Source organism: Neofelis nebulosa, chromosome 4 (genome assembly GCF_028018385.1).
Source record: "Neofelis nebulosa isolate mNeoNeb1 chromosome 4, mNeoNeb1.pri, whole genome shotgun sequence".
NCBI classification, from domain to species: domain Eukaryota; kingdom Metazoa; phylum Chordata; class Mammalia; order Carnivora; family Felidae; genus Neofelis; species Neofelis nebulosa.
The window spans coordinates 152,764,335-152,788,149 of NC_080785.1; the positions used below are offsets into that span (position 1 = coordinate 152,764,335).

The 23,815-nt window shown below is 38.9% G+C and overlaps 1 protein-coding gene across 20 annotated transcripts in view; it reads left to right on the plus strand.

Moving 5' to 3' along the window:
- MAP4 (microtubule associated protein 4) overlaps nucleotides 1-23,815 on the plus strand; it is a 197,564-nt gene that overhangs the window by 74,735 nt on the left and 99,014 nt on the right. For all 20 annotated transcript variants that reach the window (XM_058727102.1, XM_058727110.1, XM_058727097.1 and 17 more), the window contains one exon: nucleotides 14,348-14,416. In XM_058727102.1, coding sequence (XP_058583085.1) covers nucleotides 14,348-14,416 — 69 coding nt within the window. The remainder of the gene's footprint in view (nucleotides 1-14,347; nucleotides 14,417-23,815) is intronic.

The following is a 23,815-nucleotide window of genomic DNA, read 5'->3' on the forward strand; positions in this document are numbered from 1 at the left end:
TCTCAAAAATAAATAAAAACATTAAAAAAATATATGGGAAATAACCTTTTATAGTTACTCTAATTTTTACCATTTGGGGCATTCTTTATTTCTTTGTATAGATCCAGATTTCTATCTAACACCATACTTCCTGAAAGAATTCCATTAACATTTCTTTTTAACACAGGTCTTTTAGCAGTGAATTATTTCAGCCTTGGTTTACGAAAAACCAGCCTTCAATTTTGGAAGATACCTTTCCAAGGTATCATATTCTTTGTGACTCCTTTCTTTTATTTAGGAAAGTTAGTCTTCCCGCTTGGATAGTTTCTGAGAAATCTTTTTTAATCTTGATTTTGTTCCCCTTTTTCCCCTCTGGCTGCCTTCAAGATTTTATCTTTATCTTTGTTTTTTAGCAGTTGGAATATGTTGTATTTAGGTGCTATCTTGGTATTTGTTCTGCTTGGGGTTCTCTGAGCTTGATCTGTGCTTTGATGTGGTTCATGAAGTTTGGAAATTTTTTGAGTATTTATCTTTTAAATTACTTTGCCTCATTCTTTCTCTTTTCTCCTGGGATTCCAATGACATTTTTCTTAGATTTTTGGGTATTGCCTCACAGCTCTTAGATGCTCTTGTTTTTTTTTCTCCTTTGTTTTCTCTTTGTGTCTCATTTGAGTACTTTCTTTTGACCTATTTTCAACTTTCCTGATTCCCCCACCCCTCCCACTGGCCCTGGTTGCATTGAATCTCATGATGAGCCCTCAGTGGCTTTTTTTTTTTTTTTTTTTTTTTTTTTAGTTTATTTTTAAGAGGAACAGAGACAGCACAAGCTGGGGAGGGGCAGAGAGAGAGAGAGAGAGAGAGAGAGAGAGAGAGAGAGAGAGAATGAATGAATCTGAATTTAGGAAGCTGTGAGATCATGTCCTGAGCCAAAACCAAGAGTCGGACCCTTAACCGACTGAGCCACCCAGGAGCCCAATCAGTGGCATTCTTTAATTTCTTTCTGGTTATAATTTCTAGCATTTCTGTTTGATTCTTTCTTATAGTTTCTATGTCTCTGCTGAAGTTCCCCATATGTTCATGCATATTTCTATCTTTTCCACTATAGACCTTAACAGTATTCATTATTATTTTAAATCTCTTGTCTGATAGTTTGGGTCATCTGGGTCAACATCTGGGTCATCTGGGTCATTTCTCAGTCTGATTGTTTTGTCTCTTGACAGTGTTTTGTTTTATTTTATTTTATTTTATTTTTTTGTATTTTTTATGTGTCTCTTAATTTTTCAGTGAATGCTGGACTTCACATGTAAAACTGTAGTCACTGAGAGAAAACAATCTTTATGCCTGGAAGTGGGCATGTCTCTTCTTTCACTAGGTAATTAATACACAGCACTGAGTCCATTTAGGATAGAGTTGAACTAGGTTTGGGTTTTGTTGTTACTATGATTATCTTCAGTGTATTACTGGCTTGAGATTCCTCCATTCCTTGTGCTTAGAGTGGAGAGTGGGGTGCTGAAAGGTTTTTGTCAGTGTTCTTGTTCCACTCTTAGCTTTTGGTGTCCCTGTGACACCTGTGCCCCGAAAGGCTGGAAGGCTGTTTCTCCATGCACTTGCTCCTCCCAGAAAAGTCCTAGCCTGGAAGTAGACAGGACTGTTGATATCTCTGGTTTTGGTCCTTGTTCAGGTGTGATCCTGTGTGCATGGTTGAGTCTTTCTCAGTAATACCCTCTTACAGGTGGTAGGGTCTTCTCACGATATCCTGCAGGGTCTTGGGTAGGACTTACTGCTCCCCTAGGGGAAGAAGGTATCTTCTTCTTAACTCTAATTCTTTCCGCAGCTACAGTTTGCCTTAGCCCAGGCCCTGGGACTGACTGGGTTTGACACACTTCTTCCCCCAAGCAGCTCAGCTTTTGTTTGCATGGGGTAGAAGGGCAGGGTAAGATTGGGGGTGGTGGTCAGGACTTTACACTAGTCAAGTGGTGGCTTTCTCCCAGGTCTTCAGAAGGAGACTCTCCCACTTCGTTTCCAGTCTTACCAGCATCTGGGCAACATCTGTGCAGATGTTTGAACTTCCCTTTTGTCTGTGGATGCTAGGGACCCTAGACTGTCATACAGCCCTTCACTTAGCCTTTAGCCTATCATTAAACTTTTTAGTTGAATTCTTACCTGCTTGTTAAACCCAGCATCTCTCCCTCACATGCTCTGACATAGGAGAGCCAGTGCTTACCTCCCTGTCTCCTTGAGGGCCATGTCTTCCTTTGGATTTCATTTTTTCTTTTCCTTTAGTTGTGCGTTGTTTCCACCTCCTGGGCCTCAGCTTAGGTGGGTGAACATCGTGATGTGGCAGCAGTAGATTCTCCTGTGCTTCTTCATCTTCGGTGACTTGACCTGTGTTTCATTAACCCTAGAAGAGGAAAGTTTTTTAGAAACTATTTTGCTTATAAAAATTAAATTTCCCCTAATATTTTTAATATATGAATAGCCTATAACTGCAATTAAAATTACTGTAATTAAAAGTTCATTAACTCAGGGAGACTAGTCTAGAAATTGGTAACAGTGTTTACTCCGGGAAGAAGTAGCTGGCTAGAGTGTAGAGGTGGGAGGGAGCCTTATTTTTACTGTATATCCCTTTGGACCACTTGGGTTTTGTACACATATATTTATCAACCTGTTCAAAAAGAATAATACAAAGTTTATAATTACATTAGAACTAAATTATAAGTTTCTAATTTTATTTTTATACCACCTTGTTTGTAGAAGATTTGGTTAAGAATAAGTGGGAAAAGGAGAGGTGGCTGTTGGGAGACCTTGAAGAAGAAAGGAAAAGAATTTCTTTATTTCGTCTTGTAGAAATCTGGGACAGTGAGTGAGTTCTCAGTGAATGGGGGCTTCTTTACTGTGAGTCTAACTTTTATAGATTATCTCTCTCATGGGTTTTGCCCAAATGATAGGTTGGGTTCGTGTTTGTGTTTTGCTTGGAGAGAATTCTAAATAACATGTTTTTTTCTTCTGAATACTTCTTCAGAAGTGATGGAAGGGTCCTAGACTTCATTATCTTCATGTTTTACTATATATCCAACTTTAAGTTTGATTTTGTTATTGGGTGAGATTCATGAAGTTATCACTGGCAGTCCAGGTGTGATTACCAGCAGGCTTACTTAGGCCAGTCAGTGGAAAGTTATCAACCAGTTTCCTGCGTCTAGAATAGAAAGGGCAGTTGAATAGGTTACAACATGTAATGGAATTCTTTGGACAGTGGTGTTTTTATTTCTTTGAATTCTCACATGCCTACCCTAATTGCCCACGACTTAAAAATGGGGGGTAAGCAAGCAGGCTACTTTTATGACACTTAACACAGAGTAGGAAAAGTTGCCTTTTTTCTCCCGACATACATTTCCTGCCCCAGACCTGGAAACAGTAAGTTCTCAGAGCCTCCCTCCCCTTCACAACGTGGGTGGGTGCTAGGGGTGCTTGTTGCCACTGGATTTTTCATTGGTTTTAGGCCTTTTTTGTGGATATACTATACTATATCTCTTTTCCATTTTACCACTGTTCAGTTTTGTTTCCATGAATATTTTTATCTTCTTCTTATTACCCCATAAAACATCTAAAGAGCCAAATACCTGGAAATAAAACTGGTGTCATATTACTTCTGAAATGCCTGTCACCTTGCAAAACAGTTCTCAAAATACTTTTTCAGGATTTATGTATTACTTGTTCTTTTCTTCTTCAGAAATGTTATCCACTTAATCATTGTTCATTATCACCTCTGTATGGCTCTGTTTTCTAGGCCAGGGAAACAAAAGACAGCTTTCTTTTACATGTGAATAACAAAACAATAATATTTCTGTGACTTTTGTTCATTCACAACATTGTCATAGATGTTTGAAAGAGCATCTAGCACATTGTTGATGCTTAGACACAAATAATTGGCAAATCTGTGCACAAGTCACTTAAGTTTTCTGTACTCTGTGCTAAATTGTACTTGTGAGATTGAGAGAATTCTAGGAGGTTTTGGGGGCTAAGAATTTTTTCTATTAAATGTTCTATTGTAGGACAGTGGTTTTCAAAGTGTGGTCCTTGGACCAGAAGTGATCCCATCATTTGGGAGCTTGTTAAGGTACAATTCTCAGGCCCACCCACCTGGAATCAGAAACTTTGGGTATGGAGCTCAGCAATCTGTGTTTTAACAGGCCCTTGCAGGTAACTTTGATGCACCCAAGATTGAGAAACATTGATCCAGGAGGGAGGGCCTAAGCCAAGTCCTGGAAAGAATGATAACTAGATACTGCAGATTCTTGTTTAGCTGACGGGCCTTCTCTTGCAGAGCCTTGCAACCAGCTTTATTGGCCACCAGAGGGCGATGTTGGAACAGGCCTGACTTTTGCGCTAGAAGGTGCCCTTGTGCCGAGATCATGCAGAATCTGCCCCCCCCCCCCCCCCCATTTTGCCCAAAGCCGACTCACCGTGGCTGTCTTCCTCACAGCACACATGCCCTCTCAGGGTCTTGCCACTTCCCTTCTCTGCCTGATTTGCCAGTTGTGGGACTCTAAAATCACTTGTGAGAGAAGAGATTTAAAAACAAACAAACAAGAAAACCCCAAAACACAAAAATAAACCCAGTGAATTTGAATGTCTTTATTTCTCAGGGCGCGTGATTATTTAAAAATTATGTTGTTTTCAGTGCTATAGGTGTTTAGCTGAGAAAGATTTCATTTCATGAAATGGATGTTCCTCTGAGGGAATTAGTGAAAGAAGGCAGTGTAGCATCTTTTGAATTAGGATTTACCCAGTAATGCACAGTGAACCTCTTTCTTACTCTAAAGCCTACTTATTTATTTATTTTTAAAATATTTATTTATTTTTGAGAGAGAGAGAGAGAGAGAGAGAGAGAGAGAGAGAGAGAGAGAGAGCATGAGCAGGGAAGGGGCAGCGAGAGAGAGGGAGACACAGAATCTGAAGCAGGTTCCAGGCTCCGAGCTGTCAGCAAAGAGCCCGACGTGGGGCTTGAACTCATGAACCGCGAGATCACGACCTGAGCCGTACTCAGACGCCCAACTGACTGAGCCACCCAAGTGCCCCAAAGCCTACTTATCTTTATGTTGTAATGTTTTTCTTTCTCCCTTCCTGTTTCCTTCCTTCCTTCCTTCCTTCCTTCCTTCCTTCCTTCCTTCCTTCCTTCCTTCCTCCCTCCCTCCCTCCCTCCCTCCCTCCCTCTCTCTCTCTCTCTCTCCTGGGCTTGGATTCTTTTTAGACTGTTAGGTGTTATGTGTATGGTAGAATCTCAGTCTCTCTTTTATTTTCTTCTAACCTCCTTATTTTGCTTTTTTTTTTATTCTGGTAAGTTTCTTATTTCTTAGATGCACAATTATTAGTCTACTAATGTCACTTAAGCTAGATTTTTATATTTTTATGTTCTACCAAGGTTACTTTATAGTTTAGTGATCAGTCTGCAGTTAATCTACAGTTAGTGTACAGATTGATCAACTATAGATGATCATTGTTAATAACAATGGAAATAATAACATTTGTTAACATTTGCATAACACTGTATAGTTGGCACAATACTTCCTCCAGTATTAGTAGATTTCGTCTTCTTGATAACCATGGGAGATAGATATTATCACATTTTTCAGGGGGGGCTGCTAAGGCTTAGAAAGCACAAGGGAGTTGGATTTGATCATTTGGTTAATAGTGACAGACCACAACTGAACTCAGATCTTCTGATTTTCAACCTCATGTTCTTTCTATGAAACCACACCATCTTCACAGATGCATACTCTGCTTAATTTAATGTCTTATAGATGCTATTTTTCAAAACTAAACATTTACTTATGTAACTCAAAGACAAAATTATTAGACATATAAATATTATTTTCAGGAAATATAAATGAGTCTTATTTCATTTGTATAAAGAGCTTGAACTTTGAACCTGAGGACTCTGCTACTAATTCATATGAATTTGTAAAGTTTTCCACTTTCTTAGGTGACTGTTTCACATCATTTCCTTTCTGTTCAAACCTCCAGCACCTGCCCTCCTGTTCATATTCTCAGCCAATGACTTTTACAACAAAGGATCAATAGACTCAGTCAGAAGAGAACTTCTGCACAGTCCCCCTGCTGCAGATCCTCACCTACCTCCCCCCTCTGCCCTTTCCTCTGCTCTTCCTCTTGTTATGGGCGAACTGCTTTCACTTAGGGCACTGCTAGAGCCATTTTCTCTTCTGTTGCCTGCATCATCAGTTTCTCTGTTTCAACTGGGTCATTCATCAACATCAAATAGACCATAATTTTTAACTTCCTTAAAAAAAAATCCTATCTCAGGGGCTCCTGGGTGGCTCACTCAGTTGAGTGTCCAACTTCAGCTCAGGTCATGATCTCACCGTTAATGAGTTAGAACCCTGCATCAGGCTGTGCACTGACAGTGTTGAGCCTGCTAGAGATTCTCTCTCTCTCTCTCTCTCTCTCTCTCTCTCTCTCTCTCTCTCTCTGTCTCTGCTCTTCCCCAGCTCATGCTTTCTCTCTCACTTAAAAAAAAAAAAGTCCTTTCTCAACCCCATGCCCATCTCATTTACTTCGTTTTTTCCCTGTTCCTTTGAAAAGGATGTATCTACTACCTGTCTCCTTCTTTCTTGAACCCCTTCCCATCCTACAGTAGCCCATGCCATGCCACCCAAACTGCTCCTTTTACATTGCCAAGGATGAATCCCGGATAACCCCAAGGGTTTTCGCACGGTTGACTGAAAAATGAATTGCCATCATCTGAGATTGGGAAAGCTCTAGAAAGAGTATTTTGAGGGGCACCTGGGTGGCTCAATCAGTTAAGTGTCCAGCTCTAGATTTCGGCTCAGGTCATGATCTCATAGTTGTGAGATCAAGCCCAGTGATGGTCTCCTGTCCAGCGTGAAGCCTGCTTAAGAGTCTCTCTCTCTTTTTCTAAAGAAAAAGAAAAAAAAAAAAAAAAGGTAGATTTTTAGAGGAATATAAGAAATTTAGGTCGAGAGTTGCTGAGCGTGAGTTACATGATAGTAGAGAAGATACCCAAGAGGAGAAGAGCAATAGACAGCTAGATAAGAGTCTGGAGTTCAGAGGAGAGTTCTGGGCTCGGGATACCAATCTGGAGGTTGTTGATATTTAAAGCTCTGGCTAAAGGAGGTAGTTGTAAAGCATGTCATTTTCAGAATGTTTCACTTTTGCCACATAAAAATAAGTTATGCTGCTCTTTTCAATGCATCCAAATGCTCCTAAATATATAGCATTTTGATTCTCCTCATCATGTATTTTAAAAATGTATGAGCAAGCTGTTCATTATCATTGGAAATGTAAATCCTTCTTTCGATTCCTTGAACTCTTATTTCTAGTCCATGTTTGTCATAGACTTTTATCTTAGAGTAATACATTTTTATACTGATAGGTTTTTCTTGATTGTTATTGTGTTTTTGTAACAAAATATGTATGTAAGCTTAAATTTTAATTTAAAAAGTTCCTGTAACCATAAGGCTTTAAATATTAACTTGATCCAGAAGAAAAGTTATTATCACAGTTACTAGTAGTAGTACACAGTTGATCGCATGTGTCAGGATTTTTGGTAAATTGTTACTAACCATAAAAGTTGAATTTGGTTGGAAATGTTTTTGGGGGTCTAATAGGTTTCTCAATTAGGTCATGAATCTTTGGATAATTATTTTTTGCTAGGATGAAAGAGGGTGCAGTAATTTCTATTCCTATTGGTTTTTGTTTTTATTTTTGTTTTTAGTTAGCTTCATGCCCAGTTCAGAGCCCACCGCAGGGCTTGAACTCTTGACCCTGAGATCAAGAGTCAGGTGCGTAACCTACTGAGCCACCCAGGCGCCCCTCTCTTCCTATTTTAATAGATTTTAAAGTGAAAAAACTTTATTCACATGGCTAAGTGTGTGGGAATAGAAGTCTCTACGGAAATGTCCTCAGTTCTTTGAGTTATATGTTAAGGATTCTGTAAGTCATTATTATTAGAAATTATTTTCAATGTCGTATCAGAAGGCAACTACATTAAAACTTCTTTAAAGTTTGATGAAAGCCAAGAATTGGAAACTACCTAACCTGGAAGATGATTTGTTACTCAGTCATGAGAGAATTTACTTTTCAGGGGCTTGCTTTTGTTTCATGGATGTGTGATATTTTCTTTATACCTTCTGAGGGAAATGAGGTAGTTTTTAAAAAAAGTCTCCTGTTTGTGGGGCACCTGGGTGGCTCAGTCGGTTAAGCATCCGACTTCAGCTCAGGTCATGATCTCACAGTTTGTGGGTTTGAGCCCCGTGTTGGGCTCTGTGCCGACAGCTCAGAGCCTGGAGCCTGCTTCGGATTCTGTGTCTCCTTCTCTCTGCCCCTCCCCAACTTGTGCTCTTATCTCTGTCCCTCAAAAATAAATAAATGTTTAAAAAAAAAAAGTCTCTTATTTGCTGTATCAACATTGTTTCCCTGAGTGATGTTTGTTCTCTTTGAATGCGATGATGCCTTATTCTTTTGGTGATAGTTTCCCTCAGGTATGTGGCATTACTGTCCATTTGAGATTCCTTATGACTTTTTTTTTTTTTTTTTTTTTTTACCACCTGCCTCTGACAGGGATACAGCTGTGCTGCCAGGTGGAGTGTGGGGGCTCCCCATTCGTTCTGGAGGTTGGCACAAGGCTGACTGTTGTGGGGTGAGGGAAGGAAAGTATGGGGGAAATGGGGACTGGCCTGGTAGCTTTTAATGGCGCTCCCATCATGCCTGCTGTCCGAGTGCAGAAGACCTTGCAGTCCTGCTTTCCTGGGCCGCCCTCGGGCTGTGGTTTCTTCTTCAGTGTGATCCCATTTGCTTTAGCTTCTTGGATATTCCTTGTAATTTCTGGTCCACTGGATGGTAACCTTCTTGATTTCTAGGTCTTTTCTTACTTTATTCTTTTGAGCCATCTTTCCTGCCATGTTTAAGTATTTGTGGTAGTATGTTGAGGATGACCTATGAACTTCGGTTGGCTCTCTCTATCCATTCTCTTTTTTAATTTTAAATATGTAATTTTATTTTTTACCAAAATGGGATTGTATTGTACAAAATAATTTTGTGTAGTACAAAATAATTTTATTATTTTGCACATGTAGATTGCTAATTTACAAATATGTTAATAAATATACAACTTCATTTTTTTTTTTTCAACGTTTTTTATTTATTTTTGGGACAGAGAGAGAGACAGAGCATGAATGGGGGAGGGGCAGAGAGAGAGGGAGACACAGAATCGGAAACAGGCTCCAAGCCATCAGCCCAGAGCCTGACACGGGGCTCGAACTCACGGACCGCGAGATCGTGACCTGGCTGAAGTCGGACGCTTAACCGACTGCGCCACCCAGGCGCCCCTACAACTTCATTTTTAATGGCTAAATAGTGTTCTATTATAGAATTCTGTAACTATTAGCTACTTAAAATTTTTTATTTTTTAATTTACATGCAAGTTAGTTAGCATATTGTGCAATAATGATTTCAGGAGTAGAGTCCAGTGATTCATCTCCAGTCTGTTACACCCAGTGCTCATCCCAACAAGTGTCTTCCTTAATGCCCCTTGCCCATTTAGCCCATCCCCCCCCCCCACAACCCCTCCAGCAACCCTCTGTTTGTTCTCCATATTTAAGAGTCTCTTATGTTTTGTCCGCCTCCCTGTTTGCTTCCCTTCCCTTATGTTCATCTGTTTTGTACCTTAAAGTCCTCATATGAGTGAAGTCATATATTTGTTTTTCTCTAATTTTGCTTAGCGTAATACACTCTAGTTCTATCTACATTGTTGAAAATGGCGAGATTTCATTCTTTTTGATTGCTTAGTAATAATACTCCATTGTGTGTATGTATGTGTGTGTGTGTGTATTTGTGTGTGTGTGTGTACACACACAAACCACATCTTCTTTATCCATTCATCTGTTGATGGACGTTTGGGCTCTTTTCCATACTTTGGGTATTTTTGATAGCGCTGCTGTAGGCATTGGGGTGCATGTGCCCCTTTGAAACAGCACACCTGTGTCCCTTAGTTAATTACCTAGTAGTTAGTAGTGCAATTACTGGGTCATAAGGTAGTTCTGTTTTTAACTTTTTGAGGAATCTCTATACTGTTTTCCAGAGTGGCTGCACCAGTTTACATTCCCACCAATAGTGCAAAAGAGATCCTCTTTCTCTGCATCCTCACCAACATTTGTTGTTGCCTGAGTTAATTTTAGCCATTCTGACAGGTGTGGGGTGCTATCTCATTGTGGTTTTGATTTGTATTTCCCTGATGATGAGTGATGTGGAGCATTTTTTCCTGTATTGGTTGGCCATCTGGATGTCTTCTTTGGAGAAGTGTCTGTTCAGGTCTTCTCCCATCCAAGTACTAACCAGGCCCGACCCTGCTTAGCTTCCGAGATCAGACGAGATCGGGCGCGTTCAGGGTGGTATGGCCGTAGACACTGTTCAGGTCTTCTGCCCATTTCTTCACTGGGTAATTTGTTTTTTGGGTGTTGAGTTTGATAAGTTCCTTATGGATTTTTGGATATTAACCCTTTATCTGATGTGTCATTTGCAAATATCTTCTCCCATTCTGTTGGTTGCCTTTTACTTTTGCTGACTGTTTCCTTTGCTATACAGAAGCTTTTTATCTTGATGAGGTCCCAGTAGTTCATTTTTGCTTTTATTTGCCTTTCTTCTGGAGACATGTTGAGTAAGAAGTTGCTGCAGCTGAGGTCAAAGAGGTTTTTAAAACGTCTGCTTTCTCCTCGAGGATTTTGATGGCTTCCTGTCTTACATTTAGGTCTTTCATCCATTTTGTGTATTTTTGTGTATAGTGGGTCCAGATTCATTTTTCTACATATTGCTGTCCAGTTTTCCCAGCATCATTTGCTGAAGAGACTGTCTTTATTCCATTGGATATTCTTTCCTGGTTTGTCAAGAATTAGTTGGCCATACGTTTGTGGGTCCATTTCTGCGCTCTCTGTTCTGTTCCATTGTCTATCCATTCTTTAAATGTCTATCCATTATTTTTTAAAAAGCTATAGTATTATTATTAGTAGTAGTATTACTATTTTATTAGGTAAACTGTATGCCTAATGTGGGGCTTGAAGTTACGACTTTGAGATCAAGAGTTGCACACTCTACTACCTGAGCCAGTCATGCGTCCCTACTCTTAAATTCTTTAATATGCTCTGGGGCACCAGGGTAGCTCATTCAGTTAAGTGTCCAACTCTTTGATTTTGGCTCAGGTCATGATCTCGTGGTTGGTGGATTCCAGCCCTGCATCAGGCTCCATGTTGGGTGTGCAGAACCTGCTTGGGATTCTTTCTCTCTCCCTCTCTCTCTGCCCCTCTATGCGCCTCTCTCTCTCTCTCTCTCTCTCTCTCTCTCTAAGTAAATAAACTTAAATTTTTTTTAGAAATATTATAAAATTCTTTAATGTGCTCAATTAAAACAGGACTTTGTGTCTGTTTAAGTCTTCCTTTTTGTCCTTATCTCTGGTTCCCCATCAGTGGTGTTTGGATATATTCTTTCATATTTTTTCTGATTATTTGTGTGTGCGTGTGTGTTATAATGCTATTATGCCATATTTGCTTTTCTTTTCTTTTAAGTAGGCTTCATGCCCATCATGATGCCCAATGTGGGGCTTGAACTCATGACTTTGAGTTCAAGACCTAAGCTGAGATCAAGAGTCGGATGCTTTACTGACTGAGCCACCCAGGCGACCCTGGTTTAATTTTTTTCTTAATATGGTCTGGCATTTTCCCATATCAGTACAGGAAGAGTTACCTCATTTCTTTTAAAATTGCATATTATTTCATAATTTAGTGAATCTGTCAGTGGGCATTTGTAACTTTTTAAACCGTGCCATAGTCAACATCTCATTAACATTCATATTTGTGCACTTTTATGTCTTTCTCTGAACTATGTACCTAAAATGGATTGTTGAGTTAAACAAGTATATCAAAATTTGATAGACTGCCAAGTTGTCTCATAAAAGGTTGTTCCGATTTATATTCGTTGAGTGGTGTATGAGATTACCTGTTTTCTTACACTGTGCCAACACTGGCTATTAAATTTTAAAAAGATATTATCACGCTCATGACCAGAAGATGGTATTTTTTGTAATTTGCATTTTCCTATAATCTGCATTTTATTTTATTTTTTACAATCTGTATTTTAAAATGAGGCAGATTTTTTAAAATATGTGTTCTTTCTTGAGCTAAGAAGAATAAATTTTATAAATGTACTTTGTGAGGGTAAAAGGAAATTTATGCTAAACATGTTCTATCCCATATTTGGCATAAATGTGGGATAGAACATAGTTGGTATCTCTCCGGATAAGTAAAACAGTATGTAAAGCCCTAGTATGGTACCTAATGTATGGTGGATATTCAATAAAAGTCTGTTCTCTTTCATTCCTTTATTTTCTTTTTCCTCCAGTTAATTGATAATCTCTTTTTGGTCTGCCTTGTTCTTTAGGTTTTCTGTAGTTGTTCCTCTGTTATCTGAGATAACAGAATGAAAGATATTTTCAGTGAGTTTATGTGAAAGATTTCTGCCTTGGATCTGTGGGAGTCAGAAGGTTGGACAGTATAGTTTCTTGTCTTTCAAAGTAAAATCTTGCATTTTATATTTTTGTAGCATACATTCCAGATTTTTACTTGTTTTATGAAAAATATCTCTAGGGGCACCTGGGTGGCTCAGTCGGTTGGGCGTCCGGCTTTGGCTCAGGTCACCGTCTTGTGGTTCGTGAGTTTGAGCCCCGTGTCGGGTTCTGTTCTGACAGCTTGGAGCCTGCTTCAGGTTCTCTCTCTCTCTCTCTCTCTCTCTCTCTCTCTCTCTCTCTCTCTCTCTCCTCCCTCTGCTCGCACTCTGTCTCTCTCTCCCTAAAATAAATAAAGATTAAAAAAAAAAGAAAAAAAAAGACAAATGTCTCTGTTAAGTTCTTGAGAGGGACTCATGGGAAGCTCTTGGGTTGGCAAGCTGACCGCAGAGCTAGATGGGTTGCTGAAGTGTTAGATGTGGTCAAAGCCTTTAAGAAAAGGTTGTACATCCTTATATTTGTCTATGTAGTAACGCAATTTCATTCATGATATAGTAGAGCAAAGAAACTAGAATAACCAAAACAATTTTGGAAAAGACCCACTATAGAGGACTCACATGACCTTTTTGAAATACTGTAGATTCAGTAATCAAGACATTGTAGTATTGGAAAAATGGATAGACTTACAGGCCGGTGGAATAGAAGAGAGTGCAGAAATAGATCCACACATAGTATATGTGATTTTACTACAAAAATGCAATGGCAGTTCAGGGAATAAGGATAGTCTTTTCAACAAATTATACAGGAATAATTAGATGTCCATAGGCAAAAAATACAGATCTAGACCTGTAGCTACACCATATACAAAATTTATCATGTATCATCGGCCTTAATATGGAGCCTAAGTTTGAAAACTATAAGAGTTCTAGAGGAAAACGTAGGAGAAAATCCTGTGGCCTTGAGTTAGATAAAGATTTCTTAGATACCTCACTGAAAATATAAGGAAGCATGAGGGAAAAATGAAAAATTCGAGTTCATCAAAATTTAAAGCAAAAGACACAGTTAAGACAATGAAAATACGGGTAAGACACAGTTTGCAAAGCAAAAGACACAGTTAAGAGAATGAAAATTCAAGTTATAGACTGGGATAAAATATTTGCAGAATTCATCTGATAAAGGGTTGGTACTTAGAATGTATAAGGAATCCTCAAAACTAAATAATAAGAAAACAACCCAAAGAAAAGTGGTCAAAAAATTTGACCATTCAATTCACTAAAGAAAGGGATGGCAAATAAACGTGAAAAGATGCTCAATGTCTTTAGTTATTAGGGAATGTGACACAACTATACTCTATCAGAATAGGTAAGGTTAAAAAAAAAAGTTCTCTGCTTCCAGTAGTGCTACTGGTGACTGTGTAATCCTCACCCTCAGGAGCAACGATGATGCCCTGGACTCTTTGTGTGGGAGTTCCAAATGGCCCTGTGCCCTTGGAGCATTGGATTTGAATCACAGATACAAAATCTGTGGTGCTTAATAGTGGTTCTAATTGAATACAATGGTAATCTTTGACAATTTACAGAACAGAAAGGATTTCAGTTTGCTTATTAGGAAAGGCTCTTCTATAGTGTAGAGTGTGGGTCCTGTAAAAATGAATGACTCCGTTGAGTTCTATATTTCTGGGTTTTCTTTTATTGGATCTTTAAATTTTGGACATATATTTATCTGCTTTAAGCTCATGCTATGAAGAGTGACAAAATTCTACCTAGTTAGGTAGTGGGGAGTGTGTTTTTCATACTGCTGTCTGTCACAGCGGCTAATTATTCTTCGTGGTTGTTGCAGGTACGCCATCCTCTAAAGCAACAGGGCTAGCCAACGGTGATCATGGAATGGAAGGGAATGATACTGCGGGTAAGTGGTTCCCCGGATTCCCCAAATGTGGAGGTGAAACAGTCACAGTAAACACCTTGATGAGCTTCTTTGAGGAAGACTGTTAGGGAGGCATGTGAATTATCTCTAAGGGTTTTGTTGTTCTTGTTGGATGTATTCAAATCCAGGGCATCTGCCACATAACATCTCTAACAACAGAAGAAAGCGTGGTATTGAATATTTGTTGTAGTTGTGCCACACAAGAGCTGGATCAATCTTAAAACTACGATTATAGATGCAAACTAATCATCATCAAAATATGTTATATTGGAGGCCTTTGGCCACTACAGCTCTTTACACAGGCTTTTCCCCACTGCACTTAGCTTGCTTGCCATGGCTTAATGTTGGGAAATCTGTGAGCCACAAATTAAAAGTTCTTTCCTTTCTATTTTGCCCTCGGTCTTTTTCTCCCCGCACCACCCCCCCCAACTGTTACTTTTGAAATCTGTCTCTAACTTTAGCTCCAGCCTATTAATTACTAAGGCTTTGATATTCTGTCAGCTGGCACTGAGTTCCTATGGGTTTCCACCGCATAACTAGCACCAGCTCTCTGACCCCAGAGCAGAATTCTCGAAGAAGTAGCAGGATCCATAGGGATGTACTGTGCAAACCTTCTCTTAGGTAGCCATTATGAGAGTCATGTTGTATTTTTATAAATAATTGCACTTTGCAGTTGTAATCAGGCTGACACTGTTGACCCAAATGAATAGACTTCTAATGGTCAAGCAAACTGTTCTTTGCAACAGAGCGTGCCCTTAACTGGGGCATAACATTCGATTCACATTGCTGCACTGGAGGCAAGCTCTAGACACATACTGTGTCTGTGTTTCCCTTGTATGCATACCTCAGCCTTGAGAAGACTTTTCTTGAGCCGCCATACGATTTCTGTTTGTAAGGCTTCCAGAAAGCCTCCTCTTAGCAACAGCAATTATTCCAGGATTTATTTTTTATTCTGTGACCTTTCAAAATGTCCTCTCTATCTTTGTACCTCAGATATATTGATGGCTGGTTTCCATTTGTTGTGAATGTTAGTTTTACCCACTGACATTAACATCCTTATTAGCAGCTCATTAACTTAGAAACTCTTTACTTTAAAAGCTAAAAACAACCAGAAGTGACACCTTATCTTCCAGTTTTGTGAACAGAAATTTTTGTATTTATTTGATAACCTTTGTTGTATTATTGACTTGTTTCTGTGCCTGCTTTGAAAGCAGAGTCATCTATGTAGTATAGTTTTAAGGAAACATTTATGGAAATATACCTGTGATTAAAGGAGAAGCTTGAACATGAACTTTTAAAAAATGTGTAAGTTCAGCTTTCTTTAACAAAGAGGCAGTGCCGGGGGAAGAAAAGGCTTGGAGGGGATTGATTTGATTAGCCAGTTGAAGGAGTGGATGCCATTTTCATCCAGAGAGGCAACAATTATCAAAACTAGAGTAGATTTCTTCCCCAGCAAGATGTCAAGTATGACCAGAAGAGACCCAAACTTTGGGTAGCAATTGCTTCCGATTGCCAACTCTTACTAGCACGGAAAAAATTGAACAGGAAAAACATGCAGCCTGGCCCTTACTGTTTCAAGACTTTTAGTTCCCTGGTGGCAGAAAAGAACCCAGGGATTTATGAATTGCCCACTGACATGATGGCAGCCGGTAGAGTATGGTTTGCATACCTGGGAAGATGTGTGTGTTCTGAATTTGACCTTTTGAAAATATGCATGTTTCACTGGGGGGTGGGAATGAGTAGGGAGGGGACAAAGAGTGCACGTTTTTGGAGCATGATGTGACCTCATTCTGATTTGGCCATTACTAACTAGAGCACATAGCTCAGTGCCATTTTGAAAAACTCCCATTTCTGTTTTATTCAGGATGTTGTCTCTAGTCCTAAGAGCAGACCAGCTCCGCTGATAGCATATAAAGGGTGTATGAGCATCTTGCTATGTTGAACTTGCTGTTTACTAATGACCTGTGCTTTTCTGCCCTTTCCTTCCCCTTCCTACTTCTTCCTCCCTTTCTATTTTTCTCCTCCTAGAAGCCTAGCGTGTCTCTCCACACTGGGGCTGCTGCAACACCAGACCAGTGATCTTTCCTAAGCACCGTTACACTTCTAAAACCTGCAGCATTTTGCAGAGCTTTGCTTTTCCTTCCTGGACACGATGTAGAAGAAGCAGAGGGTAGTTCTTCGGGGCCTTTTCTGCTGCTGCCTGAGCAAACCACCTGCTTCCTCTTGTGCTCTGCAGGGCTTGATGGAACCTCCTTTCCCTTTGTGAGCACAGAGTACAAGATGAATCCTTGGGCATCTAATGTCTTTTATTTCTTGTTCTTTTTGAAAACTCATTTTATCATTTCATTCAAATCTCACATTTTTCTTTTTTTTTTTTAAACATTTTGAGTTGGCCTTTTCCATGTGTTTTTTTCAGCTCTTCAGAATGAATCAGGATATTGTAACACCAAATGAGAACGTGTGCTTTCATAAAGGGATTGAGTCCACCAGTACTGCAGTGACCCTCCCTTTTCCTCTCCCTCCCCTCTCCCTCTGTGAGCTTGCTTTTAGGGAAGTGCAGTCTTTCAGGCTTACCTCTAATTCTCTCCACCTTACTAAAATCTGAATAACGATAGCTATTTTAATGTAGAGTAGCTCTGACTAAACTTTGAAAAGTACTTCCTCGAATTAAATCATCTTTTGTTATTTGTAAGTTGGGCTGAAATTGTTTTTATTACGAAATGATGGTTTATTTGTCTAGAGGCTTAGATTCTCTTGAAAATCTGACAACCTTTTATTGTGTATGAAATTTTATAACCAAAGTTACTTTCATAACATGATCATGAACTATCAAAATAAGAATTGAGAAGTTTAAGAAAGTGGAATCCTGTATAGACTACTGGGATGTCGATACAGATAGAAACAACTTTTTCTGTAAAAACATGAGAATGAAAGTATATCGCAATTCACTGAACAGCTACAACCAACTTATCAGGTTTCTAATGATGTGGTTTTCAGATTGGATGCAAACTCTGTTCAGGTAGTGTCTTGAATCCCTTTGGTCTCTGGAGAAGCCTTTTTGCAGCATTCCAGGGGGACTGGTGGATCACATGGGAAGACCTTTACAAATTAGCATTTATACTCAGTGCGTTCTGAGGATTGTCCCAATGAGACTTTTTTTTTCCTTTTTAAGTTTATTTTACTTATTTTGAGAGAGAGGGAGAGGGAGAGAATCCCAAACAGGCTCTGCACTGCCAGCACAGAGCCCAATGGGACTTTCTTAAACTTGTTCCTTGTTTTCCCACACTAATAGCTAAAAAATCTAGAAGAACTATTTGGGAAAAGTACTGTGGAGCTTTTCAGATAATAACCTTTGATTGGATTTTTAGCAGAGAGATTTTTAGAGAATATAATACCTGGGCCAAGGTTTGAAATCTTAGAGGAGTTCTGGCTTAAGAACCAGAATGTGAAACGCTCCAGGTTTCTGTCCTCTAATTGATTATGCAGGTTGTCACAGTCAACCAAATTATTGATTGTTTTGGATTAAGATAAATAATTGGCACTAGATTCTAGGTAGATTTTGAGATGTACATTATTTTAGATCCTCTGACACAAAACTACTTTTGAGATGGAAAAACCAGAATATTATGAAAGTTTAAACCGAGTCCCTGCAATGACTTCTGGAATTCAGGAAGCATTCCCTCTTCTGGTCACAAGCAGGAGCTTGCTCCTCTGCCAGGAATTCCTTCTGTGAGTTCTTGGAGAAAAGACACTTAGAGGAAGCACATTTGAGGGACGTTGCTTATGCTTACCTCTGAAGCAGGTGATAAAATATAAAACTCTTAACTATAGGAGAGCACCCATCAGATAAAACCTAGCACTTGCCCTTTGGTGTGCAGTTAGTTGTTCAGTATGTGTTTTGGTTTTCTGTGTTTGTTTTGGTTTTGGTTTTGGTTTTTTGGCTAGGAACTTTGCAAAACTGGCAGTGCTAACTTTTAAGGATCAACTTTGACCTTTTTCTAACTGTTCTAACCAGTGTCTACAGCTTGTGCAAGTGACAGGTGGCTGGAGAAGCCCAGGGCCACCCTACTGTGGCAGTGGTTGAAGGGACACACTCACACTCCATTGCTGACACTGATTTATTCCATTTTGGTTTCCATTTTGCTTTGTTTTTGTTTGACTCTTTTTCCCCAAATATGTTTTTTTATTTATGGAATTTAAAATTTCCACTAATAACAGCTAAAATTCCATGTACATTGTTAGCTCTGTTTCTCTTGGATGTTTCATGTTGCTTCAGTATAGGTTTGTACAAAGTAGCCAGTTCTGTAAGGATATGCTGTGTTGTCATCATGGGTGTACCTGAGTGTGAGGTTACCAGACTGGTCAGGTTGTTCTATTGAAGTATGTTTCTTATTTGTAATCTCTCTCTCTCTCTCTCTCTCTCTCTCTCTCTCTCTTCTTTCGCCCAATGTTGAAGATGTAGAACTTTGTTTATAAATAACATTTTATATAACCTCATTCATGCACCTGAGTTTATACTTTTTGTGACTTTAGACTATAACAGTTTGTATTTGGGGACATTTTAATGTGATCATTGTGCTAATAAATAAATTACACTAATAAACATCTTACATTAACACCTTACAGACTGGATTTTGGTTGGAGTCTTAATTACTGAAGTATGATGTGACTAAGACATGAGTTTGGCAAATAAAGACTTGAGGAGTGAATTCTCAGTCTAAGCTTCTGATCCCACCCAAAATAATTTTATAGTTGTATGGGCATTTTACTCTTTGCCAGACATTTTCATTTTCACTTACGTATCTTTGATTCTCAGAATAACTCCTTTTCATCCAGAATCTGTATTAGGTAAGCCCAAATGACTGATATTTTATGGTATCTGGTGAGAAAAACAGTTGGCAGAGTGGCAACATGCAGTTAATCCAAAAGAGTTTCATGGCATATCAATTATTGTTCAATACCTTCTAAGACTACATGTGTGTGCTTAGTTTAGTCCAGTTAAAATTCAGGTTCACAGTCTTCCTAAAATGCCTTCTGAATTATCATTTGAAACTGTTGCATTCAACGACATTTTAATTTTGTAACTTTATTATTTGATGATCTCTAGTATGCTGCTTCTGGGAAGAATTCAACAGAATGCCCAATTCCCTACCCATTTCTGGGTTACTGTTTCTTTACAGTAGGTAGATTTGCAAATGCAATATGTTGACTGAACTAAGACATTGAAAAGATTCTATGCCAAAGGTAATTTGCATGGTATAAAGAACATTTTTCAGCTTGGCACATTGTTTACTAAGAAAGTTCAATTTAATGTCCTTAGGTTTCCCTGTGTGTATGTGTTTGTGTGTGTGTGTGTGTGTGTGTGTGTGTGTGAGAGAGAGAGAGAGAGAGAGAGAGAGAGCGCCTACATGAGCAAGTGGGGAGGGGGTCAGAGGATCTGAAGTGGGCTTTTTGCTGACAGCAGATCGCCTGATACAGGATTCGAACTCACGAACTGTGAGATCATGACCTGAGCCAAAGTCGGATGCTTAACCAGTTGCCCCCCGACCCCAGTTTTTAAGATTTTATTTTTAAGTGATCTCTACACTTAGCATAGGGTTTGAACTCACAACCCCAAGATCAGGAGCTCCACCGACTGAGCCAGCCAGGCTCCTGCTTAGATTTTCTTTTATTAAGAGGGCTTAACAATCTATTCTTATGTTTAAAGCACAAGAATTTAAACACTATAAATAATAATTCATAGTCCTGACTAACTTCTTATAAGTATGCTAGAATTAAAGGTTATGGTGATCAGGACAATTCTTAGATCTTACTAGTGTATTCATTTTGATGAAAGTGAGATGAAATCTGGCTACTGTTGGATTCTTCCCCCTTGTAGACCTGATAATACATTGGAGCTGGAAGCCTAGAGAGGGTTCTGGACAAAGACATAGGACTGGTGGGGCAGGCACAGAATGTCAGCTTCATTTCTAAGTCACATGTAAGAGTGGATTATCCTCAATTTTATATTGATGCTGTTTCTGTTACAGTGAAAGCTTAACCAGACTTAATCACAAATTATTTGTGGAATAAATATCTGTGCTACCATGGAGGCTAAGCTAGATGCAGTACACTAAGTCCTCCACAAATGGCAGTGTTACTGGTGGTTTCCATAATGAACTGACGAGGTGGGTTTTTTTTGTGAGAACTGTTCTGAATGTGATGTGGTATCTGGTCATATCAACAGGGGAAGATGAAACTGCTTTGTTGGGATGTCCTGGCACAAATGATGTCCTAGGGGTTTCATCACTGTCTCCTGTAGCATCAGATAGAATGCAAGGAATTTAGCATTAGAAAAATTCTCAGGAACCATAAATGTGAAATCTTAGCAGAAAAATAAATCTGTAATGTTAGAATTTCTGAGCAGCTATTGTAACCAACCTCTAAGTTGGCATTATAACTTATAAATGAAGCCCAAACATAAAGCTGCACAATGTGTTCCTAGATATAGACATGGCAAGACCTCCTTTTCCCTGCCTCATCCCCAAATCCTGGAAACAAAAGTTTAATTACTTTCTTTCATTTTCCAGATACAAGTTGCATGTTGGAGACACATCAGTAAAATACAAACACCTAATGTTTCTTAAAGTTTTTTTGCTTCATGGTTTTCTGATAAAGATGTAGAACTTCTCAGAAAACTCCACATATACCCATTAATACAACATGTTACATTCACTTTTAGGGTATTGAGGACTCCCTTGAAACCAGCTCATGCACTGAGCATTTAATTGTACAGTGAGCCATTTGATTTCAGTGTCTTTTGGAACTTGGTATTGAATAAGACCAAATAGCTTCTTCCTGAGGTTTTCGTGAATCCATTATTCTGATATGCTTTTTATAAAAAAAAATTTTTTTTAAGAAAATTTTACAAACCTTTGTGTCAAGGGCTGACTTTCAGTAGATCGCAGCGAGGGAGCTGCTCTGCTACGTATATAACCCCGACCCAGAAGCAGGTCGTCTACTCTGACATACTTAAAAAAAATTTTTTTTACATTTATTTATTTATTTTTGAGGGACAGAGAGAGACAGAGCACAAGCGGGGGATGGGCAGAGAGGGAAGGAGACACAGAATGCAAAGCAGGCTCCAGGCTCTGAGCTGTCACCACAGAGCCTGACGCGAGGCTCGAACCCACAAACCATGAGATCATGACCTGAACCGAGGTCGGAAGCTCAACCATCTGAGCCACCCAGGTGCCCCTCTGATATACCTTTTAAACCATAACTTTGTTTATATAATTTGCTTCTTTTTGTGGAATGAAACTCTACCTTATGACAACAGGCATATGTAGATACAGAATATTTTTCTTTTATTTGTAATTTCATAAGTAATATACGAGTACATTCTCCTTTCTTATAAAATGAAAGCATTATAGATACAGCCATACTGTATCAGAGACCAGAGGATTTGTACTCAAAGAACTAATATTCACACACAGCTTCTGTAAGTTGATCTTGTATTTTTACCTGAATGTAGACTTGAACAGATTTTTCTGATACATCTCATGAATGGTAAGGATAACTGTCCTCTGTATGGCATATTGGAGTTTATTAACTCTTTCGAATGTATAACAGTATATCCATTTTTCATTTGAAGAAGTTGAAGTTAGGTTAATGATAGAACTCAAACTCAAACATAGGCTGATGAGCCCTATGCTCTTTCTAACACAGCCTGTCATATCACAGTGGGTCTTCTAAGTGCTAACGAAGTTCACAAAGGTAGTTGGAAGGAACGGACCTTTAAAGGCCTGTTGTTTTTTTTTTTTTAAGTTTGTTTATGTATTTATTTATTTATTTAGAGATGGTGAGGGAGGGAGGGACGGAGAGAGAGGAAGAGAGAGAAAGAGAAATCCCAAGCAGGATCCTTAGTGTCAGTGCAGAGCCCGATGTGGGCTCAAACCCACGAATTGTGAAATCATGACCTGAGCCGAAATCAAGAGCCAGGAACTTAACCGACTGAGCCACCCAGAGGCCTCTAAAGGCCTGTTTTAAAGGCCTTTTTTAGTCTCTACTTTCTGGGAGAAAATCCAGGCTGAGGCAAGGGCTTTGTGTGTAGGTAGTTTATTTTGAGAAGTGATCCCATGGAAAAAAAGAGGAGACCAGGAAAAGTGAAATTGGAAAGAGGACAAGCCGATATGAAGAAGTATCACTAACTTAGTCACTTCTGTGGACAAAGGGGCCTTAATCCTGTGCCATCTCTCAGTTAACTGTTGTACTTCTGGGTTTGCACTTGTGCAGGGCCAGACTGCAGATGACTCGTCTCTGGCATCAAGATGATGTGAGGCAGAAAACTCTGATTTGGTTGAAATAAAGTGCAGTCAAATCACACCTACATGCACCTGGATGCTGCAGTTATAGGTAGAGTGAAAGATGGACTTTTAAGGAGGATTGGGTACAAGAGGTGTCCAGTTAACCCAATAGATTAATTCAACAAAAGATTTATCTGCTTATGCCTTATTATAAGGAATAAGGTCCTTGAATTCTATAGAAGGAAATTTGAAGGAATTTCATCTATCATGGAACTAATTTCCCAAGCCTAATTGTTAGAAACTATATAACTAATTATATAAGTTACAAAAATTATTTCAGGAATTTCCAATCTTAGTGTTTTCTTCTTGAATCAGTTTCAGTAGTAACTGCCTTTTAAGGAATTTGTCCATTTCATCTGTAGTTTGTTGTTGTGCCATTGTTTCTAATTTTTGCTTATAAACCCTTTTATTTCTGCAAGATTGGTGTTGATATCTCCTCTTTCATTTCCGAGTTTAGTAATTTGAGTCATATCTCTTTTACTGATCAGTCCAGTTACAAAAGTGTCAAATTTTGTTGATCTTTTCAAAGTATCAACTTTTGGTTTTGTTGTGTTTTCTGTGTACTTTCTTCTTTGTTTCATTTATTTCCAGTCTCATTTGTATTATATCCTTTCCTCTACTTGCTTTGCATTTAGTTTGCTTTTCTTCTAGCTTCTTAAGGTGTAAAGTTATGTTACTGATTTGTGATTTTTTTTTTTTACCCCCCCTTTAATGTAAGTACTTGTAGCTATAAATTTCCCTCTGAGCACTGCTTTAGCTGCATCTCCTAAGTTTTGGTGTGTTATGTTTTCATTTTCATTCGTCTTATTTTCTAATTTCCTTTATGACTTCTTTGACCTATTGGTAATTTAAGAGTATGTTGTTAATTTCCACATGTCTATGAATTTCCCAAACTGCTTTCTGTTGTCATTTCCTAATTTCATTCCATTGTAGTTGGAGAACGTATTTTGTATTATTTCAGTGCTTTTAAATATATTCAGGCTTGTTTTATGGCCTAACATATGGTCTGTCCTAGAAAATGTTCCATGTGTACTTG